General features: G+C 36.2%; 1 protein-coding gene across 1 annotated transcript in view; it reads right to left on the bottom strand.

Moving 5' to 3' along the window:
- LOC139727779 (ligand-dependent nuclear receptor corepressor-like protein) overlaps positions 1-16,325 on the bottom strand; it is a 57,594-nt gene that overhangs the window by 32,047 nt on the left and 9,222 nt on the right. Inside the window, exon 3 of the mRNA XM_071638756.1 lies at positions 15,092-15,183. Coding sequence (XP_071494857.1) covers positions 15,092-15,183 — 92 coding nt within the window. The remainder of the gene's footprint in view (positions 1-15,091; positions 15,184-16,325) is intronic.

Raw genomic sequence — 16,325 nt, 5'->3', positions numbered from 1 at the left:
TTTTTTTTTTGATCAGTAAATACTGTTGGCTTCTTGTATTTTGTTACTGTAGAAGCACTTTGAGACTATATAGAAAAGGTGCTAAATAATTACTGGTTGGTTGATTGGTTATCACTCTATTGTTATGTGAAATTCTGAATTTCCAGACTAACAAATCTTGGCCATTTTCAATGAAACTTTCAGTATCAATTTATTTTGATCTTATGCACAGAAGAGTCACCTTGAACAAAGAATGGACTATCCATATCAATTTAACACATGTTCTGCTGTCGAGAATAAATTACATCTTCACATGGGCTTCAAAAGATTAGCAGCAAGTATGCAATAGAGGGCTTTTTGTTTTAACATTGAAGATCACAAGTTCCCCATTACATCAATATATGTTGCAAGAATGCTTGCTGCTACCTCTCTGATTTTATGGAAAGTAGGCCTCTATACAAATTAGGCTCCCAGGCTGAAAACTTGGGGTCAACATAGGGGGCTCACATTGAAATGAGAGGCCCGATATGGGACAGGGCCTCAAATACCCAAATTGAGCTACACAGTCTGAATGTTGGGAGCTGGGAAGAAAACAGACACAAGATGTTATTTGGCATCCTGGTGCTGAGGATGCAAATGCATTCCTATGCATCAATCTTTTCACATTCCACCTTTTCAACAGAAGTTTCATATTCAAATTTTGATGAATAAATATATCATATCATATGAATAAATAAATAAATATATATACATACATGTATACATATAAATATAAATATATATTCCACGTGTTGGACTTCGAATGTTATAATTAGAAGAAGAATGAGTCTCAAATATTGTATAAGCTGTTATTTTCGTGAGGGTTTAATTTTTGCGAATTTCGCGAATCACAGCTGGATCGCGAATTTAACAAAACACGAAAATGTCTCCATGCGCCCTGTTAATAGTGCATTTACGTAAGCATCGGCGTCAATCCGCGAAAACAACATCTTGCGAAAATGTCTATGGCCTCATCATTCGCGAAAATATCTGTACGCGAAAATAACAGCGTACTGAGTATGCCATCATTGTTATGATGTTATGTTGTTAAGATTCATGTTTGCAAAAACTTAAATCATTGTCCTAGTATACACTACACTGACGAAGGCCCGAGGCGGGTTGAAAATTTTGTGAATAAAAACCTTCTTGTTGGATCTACAGATGGTGTATTTGAGACTCATTCTTCTTATAATTATATATATGTTTATATCATATAAATAATCATTTTACTCAATGTGGTATCTTTGCCTATCACATTGTACCTTTCCCTATCGAGTTACACTGCACCATTTTACGCGTAGGTTATTGCTGTTTTACCATTGGCTTCATCGAATAACTACTTTGTATGCTTTAACACTCTCATAAGGACATGTACAACGTGCAGCTCACATAGCCTTCATAGTGTAATTTCTCACTTCTTGGTGGTGACCTGGTTTCTACTAAGTTCACTACACAATATGCAGGGAACTTCACGTATAATTCAAAGTTGATACTACTTTCCATAATCCATTCTGGTCTATCTGTGGATATCTGGCACATAAACATACAATTGTATTTATAATGTAATGTGCTATACAAATTTGAAGCTTAAACTTGAAAATGCAACCTCAACCCGTTCTTGTTTGTCAAATTTCCAATAACTTGGCACTACAGATAGATCATGTTGCCAAAACAACAAGCATTCTGCGATTTGTGACACCACAGCTAGAGAATGATTACCCTCCTGTTGATTATCTGTAAGCCTCCTATTTTGGAGGAGTTAATAATAGATTGTATAGAATGAAAGGTGTGAAGTCTATTAACTTATCACGCCAGCAGTGCTGCTATATATTTAATGATGATATCCCTAGCTTTTGGAGGCCACTTTTAATGAGGTTCATTTCCATTAAATATTCATGCACTGTAAACATTGTATTCAACTCACATTTCCATCTAGGATACCTTTTCAACAGACCATATTCTATCCTTTCCTTTATCCTATATGCAGGATGAAAATGACAAGAATATTCCTATGTTGATATTTGCTACAGTGGTAATATACCAAGACTAGTACACAAAGAGCTGTTTTCACTTGAGCATACAAATGATTTGAGAAGGACATGAATGTAAAAAAAAATGGTGAAGTCTGACATTCTGACAAGTTTTTCTTCAAATGTATCACAACCAGCGAAACGTAAACCATTCCTGTATACAGTGTATGCACACATGTTCTCAAAACATATATGTGCAAATGTTGTCCCTGAACTATGGCCAGACCACACACAAAAAAGAACAAGCAACTTAAATGCAAACATCACAAATTTGTTCTCTTCATTTTCTCCCTCTTTCATTTCTATCTGTTGTCCGTTGGTTTGTGTATGCATGCTTGTTGTGTGTGTGTGTGTGTGTATGTGTCTGCCAACTTCTTTTCTGAGGACCTATCCCCGTTAGCATCATGCTTCTCTGTAGGTTCCCCCACAAATTATTTCAGTTTTCCAATATAAATATGGTGTACTCTAGACTGATTTAGGTGCATTTTATAATATTTATCATAGCATACATGCCTTTATATATAGTTTTTTTTTTACTGTATTGTTCAATGTGTAGATATACACTGTAGAAGACCTGATAAACAAAATGAAATAAAGTTAGTATGATGTCAGACACCTCGGCCATGCACTTTATAGAAGTTAGACAGCAAATGGTGTAGATTTGCCCTCCAACATGCACCACATGTTTGTAAGAATGTCTAAAAAACTATACTAACAATTTACTGATATGTCAACACAATGAGCGGACGAACTTCACTTCTATCATGAGACATTAAAAAAAATATATGTGAAACATTTTCCAAACTGTTGTGATCTGTTTTGACTTCAAAAAGACTTTGCAAAGTCTTGGGCATATGATAAAGCTTTCAATACAATTTTGAAGAAAAAAAAATCCAAAAAAAAAATCAGAACCAGGGATGCTGGGAATGTTTAAGAAAAAAAATCAAAATTCTTTAGATTCCAAACTCGCCAAACTTAAATGACACCCGGAAAACAGTTGACAACACTTCCAAACCCTCACACCAGTTTGGAGATCTTTTGCAGATTTAACTATGAAAGTTGGACTTAAAAATTTTTATGACATTCACATTCTTCACAAATTGTTAGCGTGCTCTGCGAAAACAGCCCTTTAGAAGTTGTGAAATAATATTCTTCTCTGAAAATAGAACACAATTTTCTTGGATGAACAATGCATCACCAGTTACGCGACACTTTCAGTATATTTCATAACTCCAAATGAGTATGTCATCATGGGAAGAAATGCACAGAGAGTAAAACTGGGCAAACCTATTATTCATAAATGTCGGCATATAAAAAGGGATGAGATGTTCAGAGATCCAGCTCTGTTATGACAATCATATAGATGCCTGTATTAGTGATAAGAATGTTTCATTGTCACTGTTACTGAAAAACAAACTTGAAATACCTTGTCCTACACATTGGAATCTTTATCAGTATATCCTATCATAGTTAACTTTCCCATATCTGCATTTTGTAAAATCACAATGAGAATGTATCAGCATAGTGCATATTAACCCGCTGAGGATGGTTTGATTTTGCTACAACACGCAGTTCCCATAGACACTTGCCCGAGTATACTCGGGACTCGTCCGCAATGGGTTAATAGGACATTTGGAGTGGACAGAACAAAGTTTACCACAAATCCATTTTTATCCCACCACTTTCCATTACTTGGACTTTAATGAAATTGCCATCTTTCTTTATTACAACTACTCATAAATTTTGTTTCTAACTGCCCAGAAGTGATATGATTGGACAATGTGTTTGTTCACACCTCATTCATGTTTGCTTATTTTTTTCTAAGTTTGTTCTGCAATGCACCAAGTAAATTTTTACATCTTGTAAACATGCACTAATTAAGCCCCTAGATAGAGTGGATGATTATAATATCATAATATTACTAAATGTTTTCAAAGTATTGTAATTGTCATTATCACAATCATCAAAACTGGCACTCCCTTAATATGCTTACAAACAGCTATGAAATCTCACACATGAAGTGAAGGTAACGAAATATGAACAATGGACACTTGATCGAGATGGAAACAAAAACAACATAATATCGAAACTGCCTTCTGATTCTAAGGTTTGATATTTCTCCTTTCCGTTCACTTCTCAAACGACAAATACCACCAGAACAGACCACTAGATATATTTTGATGAGAAACAAGCTGTGAGAAAGATAAACGGTGACTATTCCCACACTACATTTATGTAACTGTATCGGAGAGGATTGTGGTGGTGAGTCTAATGTAAATGATATGCACATTAAGCTATACTCAACTGCACCAGCAATTACTTCACCCCCTCTTCCCCATTTGTCTCGTCAAAATGAAACATCACATGTCTCCGCGAGTCAGTGACACTAATGGACGAGCACTCCAAAAAAAAAAAATCTCAATTCAAATGCCAACAGCAATCACAGTTCTGATTAGACTATGAGCAATACGAAGAAGATAAACCAAAGTAGGGGGTACACCAGATCATTCGGTGTAAAACATAGTCCCAGGGTGACCAATCCCCCCATAAATGTAAATGATTCTAAGATGCAGTGTGAGAGAAAATGTCAAATCACTTCACTCACGGTATCATTAAAAGTAACATCTAGCATATTGGTACTTAACTCAACCCAATCTCCAATATGCCACACTGCTTTTTCAGTTTCTTGAACAAAGGTCTTAAACACTGAAACTTCATTATCTGATATTGCCATCTGATATACAGCAACATCCACTAAAACTTATTCACAAGTAAACAAACATGAGAATCAAAATTGTTATTTAATCATCAAGGTTGCTGTGAAAAAAAGAGCGATTACAAAACTCATCACATGGGTAGGACTGGTCACATATCTCCATGCAATACAGATGGAGTGACAGACAAGTATAATGAAGGTAAAAAAAAACAACAACAATGTCCCTCTTTAACCTGCTGAAGACTAGTCCTGAGTATACTTGGGCAGGTGTCTATGGGAAATGTGTGTTATAGCAAAATCAGTCCATCCTCAGTGGGTTAAGAATATCTGTGGCAGCTATGTACAAGTCTTATTTTAACACCAGGCAATATAGTACCCATTGTCAGACCATGTATAGGTACAAAATAATATCCACAAGATGTCACCATATATAATATAAAACGAAACATCAAAACAGAAACCATGGTATGTAATCCCATTCAAAATTTGTGAATAAGCAATTCACATAAACTGCTTTCAGATGTTTTCATTACATCACCTCACATTTTTATTCCTTTTATTTTACTCAAGTGATGAACTAAAGTAATTGAAAAATGCAGTAGCTGTGTATTTATAGTTGTCTACCTGATTCTTGATACTCGTTGTTGCTGTTGTATGTGTGTGTGTGTTTTAAAATAAAATCTATGTTGAAATGTCACAACCTGAGCATTACATTTAATTTTTCAGAAGTAGAATCATGGCTGAGTAGCCATTTATCAAAGATGTACTTTCATCCTTGAAAAAACAAACAACAAGCAAACAATATTATGATACACATATGTTTATCAAAAATAAAATGGCCACTCCTAAACTATGTGAGGAATTTCTTTGGTTTTTGCTGCTGCTCTTTACACCACTTCAATGCATAGCCTGTGGTCTGGGGATTCTATTAAATTGAAATCAATACATCACGATATGTTTGCTGGAATTTTACTACCAATTTCAAACATTTGCTGGCTGCTGAAAATGATGATACATTGTATGAACAGGCTTTAGAAAAATTCAATGACTCTTTCAAAGAAAGGAGTCTCCAAGAGTACTAATGCAGATAAATGAATTAAAACACTTTGAGCTTTTGTGTCCATGTACGTACAATGTTTGATATGGGTACTGCTGCTTACAATGAATTTCAGCAACCTTGTGAATTTCTAAGAATAATATACTAAAATGACGGTGGGCCAAATAAACTCAAAAGAAAGTGCCTTGACTTGAGGAAATGAATTCAAAATGATTCATTACCAGATGAGCAATCTCTCAATATCTATTGTATGCCATACATACACAACATTAATCACACCTGAACGATCTCTATCTGGGAATACACTAGACATATGAAATGGTCGTGATACAACAAGTGGTGTGTAAAGGAATTCTACAACACTTGAACATATAGTCGTAAAAATGCTATCACCTTGACAATTTATTCCTGTATTAGACTTTAACCACAATTATCCCCATTAACACTGTAGATTGTACTAGTAATCTCTTCTAAAGCATCATATGGCGCTGTGGCATAGTGGATAAGACTCTCGACTCCCGATCGGAGGACCCTAGTTCGAATCCCGCCTAGCGCTTATGTCCTTGGACAAGATGTTTTACCCACAATGTCCCTCCCGACCCAGGTGTATAAATGGGTACCTGGCAACACTAGGGTAATAATAATGGCAGGGCCCTCTGGTAGAGCAGTGGCAACACTGAAGAGCCTACCCTGGGTAAAATTATTATATGATGTTAGTTTATCTTATTTTTGACTCTGCAGATTATTCAATACGATAGAGATTTAGAAAAAAAAGAAAGAATCACTCATGTCTGTGAAATACATGATATCAAATAAAACATTCCATTTTGTTACAAGATACACATTGTACACATACATGTGTGTCTAACATTTGCAGGGCCTTGCCTCTTCACCCTTTCATATAAAAGAATCCATCCACAAGATGTTTGGGTAGGCAACGCCAACAAAAGAAGAGTGGGAGATATCAGGGCATTTTGAACTGCGCCTAAAATTGTCAGTCAGTAGTTGCCACGGTAACACAGCCATGAAGCATATTTATCATAAATGGGCATACATTGTATGCTTGTCCTTGGGGTGCGGTACTCCATAATGGAGACTGTTTGCCATGTGCCCGGATTGCGTTTGTCCAGTATCCTTTGCAATTTGGATGTTTGCTTGAGTGATACATGTACACTGTATATCCGTGAATCCCAGGTGGCGTTTCTATGAACTGGCTAGGCTTACATACAAAGGTTTATAATTCCCTCGCAACAATTTTGCCATATTTCATATTTGCATGATGAAGATCGGGGGGGGGGGGGGGGGGATAACAGCCTGCACGCATCATCCAGCGTAGGCAGCCCTACGATTAGGGTGAAAGAAAAAAAATTGACTTTTGTCGGCGTACTCATATCACTTTTCTTCTGTAAGCAGATACTCTATAAGATGAGATTGGACATCAAAATATTCACTATGGGCAAAAGATTATGGGGAAGACTAGCTTTTGCAGAAGACATTTTGTTTTGTTGCTCTACATACATCAGCCTTTTGAGGAAATTTCATATCTTGTTTTCTTTGAAGATCTCTATAATTTGATTCTACATTGCAAGAACCTATTGGCAGCTTTTTTTGAGGTATGCAATTTAAATGGATGTGACTCTTTAAAACAATCTTGAAACAGAAAAAGATGTGTGCATTAGTTCATCAATACTCTTCTACTGTTGATTACTTTGCCGCTCTCACATATGCAGCTCCTATGTAGAAACCCTCCTAAGCACAGGTAAGAAAGCTTACTTACAAGGCAGAAAAAAACCCTACAAGAATTCAGTGTTTGCGATAAAATGGGCATTGCTTTCAACACAGTGTATGTTGAAGCTTGTGGTTTTTAATGTGCCATGAAGTCTCAGATCTAAACTTGGACAATGGAAATTAGATTATACTCTGTACGTCATCAGCAAAACACTTCACACATTTCAAAATGCATGAACTAATCACATTGAAAAGGGAAGAAAATTTCCCCTTCAAGAAATGGAAACATGACTCTTTATATTTCATACAGGCTCATTATGCAAAATTTGACAGAGATGTGTTTGCTTTACCCCAAGACACATTCTCTTCACATATTCTGATTCTCAGTAACATAGATATCACAAACAAATTGCACATATACCCGAGTATCTCTTTCCCCATTTCATTTCTCAGTAGAAGCTGAGGTCAAGGGTACACAATTCTATGCTCAATAAAATGACTGTACGCACATATATGCATACCAGCCAGGGAAAGTGACATAATTATTTTCCAACATGTTGCTATCAAGGCAATATGGACCCACGCATGTATTACTGCACAGATGTTCGTGGAAATGGAAGATTGATTGGATGATTTCCACAACAATGCCCTAATCTACAATGGTGCGTAGGTATCAAAACTGAGCAAGAGACTGTGAGTTATCAATTACTGTAGAATGATATGAATTCAGTGAAAGAGGCAAGCCATGTATGGTAAAGGCAGAAAGAGACGGGGAAAGGGGTGGGGTGTGTTGAGGAGGTGGAACAGCATACAGATACCTACAGGTATATTTACAAAAGAAAGAAAGATAGATAAAGGAGGAGGCAGATTGACTCACAAACACAGCAACACAAAAGTGATATGTAAAGGGTTTCACACATGGACTTGTCTACTACTGGTCCTGAGTTGATTGTGTGAGAGACATCCAATATTAGAGCTTTCATAGTGTTCCAGTCGCATACAAATTCTTTGCATTTATACCATGGCCTATTCTTTAAAGGGGAATTCCATTGCAGCTGAAAGTTAGTCTGAAAAGAAGGAATAATATTTTCTTAGCAAAATGATGGAAATTTGATCAAAATGGGATGAAATATAAAGAAGTTTTATATGTCATTTTGAAGTTTTCCTTATTTTTCATGAAGTAATTCTTGAACAGTCAGTATGGATATGCAAATAGCCAAGTGATGATGTCATCGCTTCACAACTTGCCATATAGGTTGTACATAAAAGTTTTGAAATTTCCAGTTTTACACTAATTAAAGCCCCATTATGCCCCAGTCTCAAATCCTGATATTCAATACTCTTGATGTTATTCAACCAGGAATAACATTGTGTTTTTCACTTTTAACAAAAATATTACATTTCCTTCATATTTTGTACATGATCAATGGAAAATTAAGAGGCAATGACATATCATCTGTTCAAAAACCATTTTGCAAACATTAACAAATTTTCAAAATTTCATAACTCCCTTATTTTTTATCAGATTTTGACAAAATTGTCACTGTTGTGCTATTCATATTCTACTCTTTCTTTACAGATTATCTTTTATCTAGACCAGAATCCACCTTTAATGACATTGGCTGTTTTTTAAAACACATTTCAGTATGATTGAAAGCTTGATACGCCACTCCAGCAAAATAAGATGAAGAGTGGCTCAACAGACTATATATTATTCACCAGTGATAAGGCTGTAGCACCGTGTGAGCAAATCCCAATTCTGTTGACTTTAGAAAAAGAAACAAAAATCCAGAAGGATGAATATTATTGCCATCAAAATCTCTCATCACTTTTTAAAATTTTGATAACAAACTTGATATGTTTTGGCATATTCATTTTCTTTTTTCTTTTTTTTTTGAAATCTACAGGTGCAAACAAAATGACACAAGCTTCCTTGCAGGATTTTGAAGAATAATCGAGCATGTGAAGTGAAGGATAATTCACCATGTCATGCATGTATAAAATGTTAATGTATCAAACTTCAGAATAAAACTCAGGTGATCAATATCATAAGACAGAATATCATATATTTGTGCAATATGAACAAAAAGTGCAATATGAAATGCAATAACTTTCATACCCTCTATCAATAAAGACTTGAGTTATGAACTATGGAATTGAAATCAGTCATAATGAAGAAGCTGAGAACACAATGACTTTGAAACAGCCTTCCCTTACAGTTATGTATAAAACTCATTGAAAGGCCCAGGTCCTAAACCTGTCACCATTACACATGCATTTCACTTGAATAACTGCTGCTTCTGATAACAATTACATTGGTAGTGATGATAATTATAAGAATTGATATCATTAATATCATCATCATTATTTTTCTACTTCTATTATCATTATCAGTATCATCATTATCATATTATTATTATTATCGTAATTTTACTATGACTATTCAATATAACCTATTACAATGTACAAGACCCTATTCCCCAGACTGAATTTAATTTCTACTATTTCCACTCATGATCATCTGGACTGACATAAGAGAGTGAAAGTAGCAAAACTAAGGGTATGTCACCAGAATCAATTAGCATTATTATCATCACTATCTTATCATTCAGCTTGTACAATCTGTTGAGGACAAACATAGGCGATGAAAGTATCTTACAGTGTGACGTCAGCAGCAGAGCTTTAGAGAGTAAATGACAAAAATATATTATGTACTGTAAAACCAGACAGTTTTGCATGCATTTTCATTCTGCGAGAGCCAAAATTCACAAAATTAAGATGCATGTGAAGTTCCTGTCTATGCACTGAATGCCAGTGGCTATTTTGGAAAATTTCATGCCGCGAAAAAGGCCATCGGCTCCAATTCGTAAAAATTTCATGCCACGAATGTTTACGGTAACAGATTACAGTTGTTCAATACATCTGACAACATACCTAACAGCCCTGTACACTCCCACATAAAATGTAAAGGTAAGATACAAGGAGAAAAGAGAGAAATAGGGAGTGGGAGTGAAAGGGGAGGAATTAGAGACATGAGATACTAGCCTAATGGGGTTCACACCTCAGTTTGGAGCACTGGGATTTGAATCTCGATCCAAACAAATGTTTGGATCATGATCTAACTCTCACTAATTTTTCATATGAATACCTGGAAATCCATTAAATTGTGATTTGGATTTTGATTCGGATTACGATTTAAATCTTGCTATTTGTTGTGTAATATTTTGCAAATTATCACGATTGCTCACATGCATCAATGTTTTTGAGCCCACAATGGATCTGCCATTTTTGCTCAGGTGGCCATAGCACGGTCTATTTCTTGATGTATCAAGCCAATTGAGCCGAATGTTAACAGGACAGCAGTGATGAGCACACAAAATATATGCCAATGATATGTGTGTGTGTGTGCATGTGTGTGCTACATGCTGGGTAGTTCTAGTGGCTGGTGGTCAGGCTGAGATCATAGGCGTTCAACTCCAGTGGGTTAGTGAGATATTTTGGTAGTCATGTGAACGACTACCAAAAAAAAAAAAAAAAAAAATCAATGTTTCGATCACGATTCATTGGTAGAATTTTTGTCTTGTTTGGAATGGTGATTTGAAAAGTGAGATTGGGATCAAGATCCCAAATCTCACTCCTTCTGCCGTTGGAATACGGCAACTGAGGGTAAGAGACTAATACCCCTTTCAGTAACTCACACATTTTTGGCCAGCTCCTGGCCCGAGCTAATTTGGCCTGTGCCAAGCAGTAAAAAATGCGTTCAGTAACTATCCCAGAGCTGCGCTACTTTTACGATGACCCATTCACGAACTTGGCCACATAAGGGATAACTACCATGATAACTCAATGCACGCTCCGGTGGAGGGCACGGCCAGGTAATTTTGACCTTTGACCGTGCAAGGAATTTTGGCCCAAGCCTGGCACTGGGTATCGTTCATACACTCTTCGATCACCACCAGGCCCGAGCCTGGCCCGAGCCTGGCCCGCGCCTGGTGCTAGCTTCAGCAGTGCCAAAATAGCCCGCTCTTGTTGTCGGCCACTTTGGCCCGACCCATTCATAAACTCAAAATTTTACAACTTAGCTCGGGCCTGGCCCAAGCCAGAGGAGTTACTGAAAGGGGTATAAAGAAAGAAGATTCCATGCATTTTAAAATGAAGGTAAAGGCAATGGCATAATACAGTATCATGTGAGAGAGAGAAGAGAGAGAGAGAGAGAGAGGTCAACTGGAACTGCAAACCAAGAAGGAATGAAAGGCATATGATACACAGAGACTCTGTACCCAGTGCTCTTCTAACACTTTCATTCATTTTCCCTCTCTTTCTTTCTTTTTGGCACTCACACACACACACACACACACACACACACATATTTTTTTTTTCTGAGTGCTACTGAACAGTAAAAGTACAAGTGATGTCCACATATGACCCTCAGAGTGCATTTTTTTTTTTAAATCTGTGGTTTTGTTCAGACAGCATTTGCATTATTCATGTACCACTTGTGGCTGTCGGAGAAGTTCACTCTATATGCACTGTGATTATCATAATGGGCATGAATAAGTATCAGTTTGTGAAAAGTTGCTTTTAAAACACACAGACCGAGATGTCCAACACTGCATACAATGGAATGAGAGCATGTCTTTTTCATGGCAGCATCACATGTTCATTGGTTTTTTTTTGTGTGTGCATATATGTATAATAAATAAATAAACCATGTACACACACAAACAAATTCACACATAAGTGTGTACACAACACGTAAACAGTATCATCTGCAAGTGTCCAACAAAAGGTCAGGCTTTTGTACATTTTCTGCTTTAAATAGCCATACTCGATGCACAAAATTACATAATGTACTAAAATCAATTTAACAAAATTGTGATGGCTTCACTACAACAGGACATGGAAAAAGAAACGGGTCTTAGTCTGAATTTCAAAATAACACTCAGCTGGTAGCAATTTCCATATATATAAGGTTGCAACTGATATCACTGCTTCTTAACAGCATGAAAAAAAAAAACACTTCAGACTTCAAACTTTCTTCTTTTTTTTTCATCTTTGAAGCAAACTCCTACCATTCTATGTGTTTGGTTTACTCTACAGTATTCTCAGTCTCCTTGATCACGAGTGACATTTGATAACATTTTAATGATTTATTGGTAATGTATTCACAAGAAATTAAACTTTTTAAGAGCCACATCCATTGGGATTGGAAATTTGATTATGAAACTGTTGACTGCTTGTGTATTGCAACAAAGTTCCTTTGCACATAAAAAACTGCTATCCTCGTGCTTTGTTGAGCATTTATGTTTAGGAAGGTTAATGTTGTAATCAATGATGTGTTTGATGATATGTTTAAGCTGTTTGTAACCAAAACTTTAATTTAGATTTGCTGTACAATCCCTTATCTGAGTGATATCTACATGCTCTGATTATATATTCTCCAGACACAGCATAAACCTGATTCATATACCTTTACATATGTGCAAATTATAAAAGCTGCACTGTTTGCTGTGCAATGCTCTGGCAATCAAACTATAGATTATTGCCTGAACATTCGAAATCTTGGAATTTTGAAACCAGACAACAGGCGAATCAAAAGCATTATGAGGAAGTTTGCTCATTTACTCAGAAGCATTTCCTGCAAGCTTTTCTAGAAAATGCCTGTTACTGTCTTTGAAATACTGAAATCAAATCATGTTTTCTCCAATTGCAAAGGCTGTGAAACACTATGCCTCAGGGAAATTCCATAAATCTGAAAATTTGCAACTCTTTTCTACCAAGAATCCCACACAACTAAAGTGGAAATTACTCATATCCACTTTCTCCTCACTCTATCACAAGTGTAATGTTTGCTGAAATATATACATGTGGAATGCACCAATGTCAGTAGAACACGGATCGTCCAGTTTTCCTCAAACTTTCACTGATGTGCTCTACTAATGTTGCTGCATTCACTCAATCCACATGTATATTTGGTTTCATTCCCTTTCAAATTTGAATTTCTGACTGAGATTGCTTTGAGCAGGATCTTATTACAGTTGAAAAGGATGTACAATCTTATATATGCATGGCATTACTATAATTTATAGCATGGTTGGTATTTTTGTTTTGAGAAGCAACATTGATCCCTACATCACCTCTGCAATCCATGGGGATTTCATCCTCTGTAAGCACAAAGAAAAATACTGGTGTACTTAATATCATGTTTGCACAGGTTTACTGCAACCAGGATTAACTGGCATACCAGTCATTTGATTACAAATAAAAAGGGTCTTACTCCACAGCAAAGACTAGGCATTCATGCACAACAAAGGAATGCTTTTAGCTCACAGAGCCAAAATAACCAAGGTTAGAATCTGTGGGATACAGGCGATTCTGATAAAGTCAGTTTAGCGTTCAGGCTGACAGAGATCAACTGAACAAATTTCATAATACAGTGGTCACATACTCTCTGTTTGTATGTGCTGCTGACTCGAAGAGTACACAAATTAAGCAATCAGGCAGGAAAGAAGCAAGAGCAGAGAGAATCTTCCCTGACCTCCTGTCTGCTGCATAATTCTAGGTACAGCTTCCTAATATTCCCCTTTCACATGCCAATTCAAATACTATTCCTTTCACTGATCGACAAATTGTGCAACGATAGATTAAAAAAGAAACAAGAAAATATACAGAGGTATGCAGGCAGTTGCAATGCCCGTCTACTTCTTGGCAAAACATCTTGTTTTTTGTTATGTCAAAATTTTCACACAGTACGCTCAACCAGCAACGCAGATGGTTGCTTTATCACTGCATCATATTGATTAAATCAACCTACAGGACTGAGTGTTGAAGACATTACTCTTTTTCATCAACAACAATGCACCTGTGCTGCTTTCAAAACCTCCCACATTTCCATGGTGATACAATTTTGAATGGCTGTATCAGTACCCTGAATATGAAGACAGCTAATTTCTCTTACCCAACTCTTAAACCTGTGTTGGGAGGGGGGGGGGGGGGGGGGGGGATATAAAACACTACAACATATGAGTTCCAGAAGCCAACTGCTCACACCTGAGAGGTACATGTACATATCTACAGTATGTGTCCTTGTAATATGAGGCCTTGGATGAATGTGACAATCTTAAAGGACAAGTTCACCTTTATAAACATAAGGATTGAGAGAATGTAGCAATATTAGTAGAACACATCATTGAAAGTTTGAGGAAAATCAGACAATCCGTTCAAAAGTTATGAATTTTTAAAATTTTTGTGCAGCAACCGCTGGATGAGAAGACTACTGCAGTGTATGAATAACTTGCGTACAACAATATAAGGAAAATATAAAGAGAATTTCACAAAATTCCATCTTTTGAAAAAAGTACACATTCCCCTGACTCGTTACCGACAAATGTTATGGGCAATATTATTCCCCCTGCCTTTAGAAAGAGGCAAGTCAAGAGCTCTTTTATTACCTAAATTATTACTGTGAGAGTTTCAGAGAATCATGATTTTGTTGACAAATGCTGGTTACTACCAGACAGTGAAAATGACCCCTCCACTTACTTGCACTATTTCTTGCCTGGCTTTGCACATTGCACAGTTTTCCTTTTCGCCTTGCCAGTCACATGGTTCGTGCTCGTGTGTGTCATCTTGCGCTACATAAAAAAGTTTCAGTACAACCATTAGCAGACACGTGACCAAACAGAATTCATGGCAGTAGGTAAAGTCAAAAGCACATTCACAACTTCTTGATTAAAACGACAAACACAAAAACAAATACATGTTGGTCCTTTTACAAACACTGTAATAACAACATTTTGCTTCATGGTCTGTGGCTGAATACAATACATTTGAGGGAATAATCTTATAGCAAATCATACTTGAAAGATTTTGTAAGCAGATTGTCAAATTCCATTCAATGTTTTCCATACCTGGCCATGAAAAGAGAATTACACATTGTTTAATCATTGCCTCATTCCTTCTGAAATACTTTTTGCATATCAATATAATGCAGTGAAATAAGCATCAATTTAACACGAAATTCAAGACATCAAATTTGATTACAAATTTCTATATCAAATTTATACCATTGCATTAACAATTCAGTTTCAACAGTGGAAAGGTTGACAATTCATGAGCTACTCTCCACATAATTGGATGAACATGAGATAGGTTTCCATTTTTTTTTTACTCTCTATAATGCAAAATGTAAGAACGCTACATAGTGTTTATTTTCACATTCACCTTCAGTGAAACCAATGTGAAGTTCTCTACCTTTATTCCATTCTACTTCTGTATTTGATACTCTGCAGAATTATTCTATGTTATGCATGGCTACCAACATTTCAGACATCCCCTTGTCCAATTTTGCACAAGATTTCACCTTATTTCTTGTTTTCATTTCACAACAGCACTGGGAGAGATCTTTTCACATGACAACACATATTTTCTTTTTTCTTAAATCTCTGTTTATTTGTCTATCACATGTATACCGTTCAAGGCCAGTCTACGCTTTAGACACTGACTCTTATGGTTGTTGTCACTAGATATTCAAATAATTCATGACTATTGTCTTACTGAATCATAAATGCAATCTCTTTTAAATCAACCCTTCACTCCATAAAATTTCTATTAAAAGCACTTCAATGACACCCAAGTTTTATGTGAATTTCTGAACTCTGTGAAGTGATATTACATGATGCATTGGGTATCCATATGGTATTGAATATTGTTTGATATAGATAGAAGTGCAGCACTTTATGATCATATTGATGTATACTTCATCTTTACATGATAC

Source organism: Diadema antillarum, unplaced genomic scaffold, assembly GCF_040938485.1.
Source record: "Diadema antillarum isolate AM-2024a unplaced genomic scaffold, OU_Dant_1.0 seq00000150_RagTag, whole genome shotgun sequence".
In the NCBI taxonomy this organism is placed as follows: Eukaryota; Metazoa; Echinodermata; class Echinoidea; order Diadematoida; family Diadematidae; genus Diadema; species Diadema antillarum.
The sequence above is the reverse complement of the archived record's forward strand: the minus strand, read 5'-3'. Positions and strand labels throughout refer to the sequence as shown.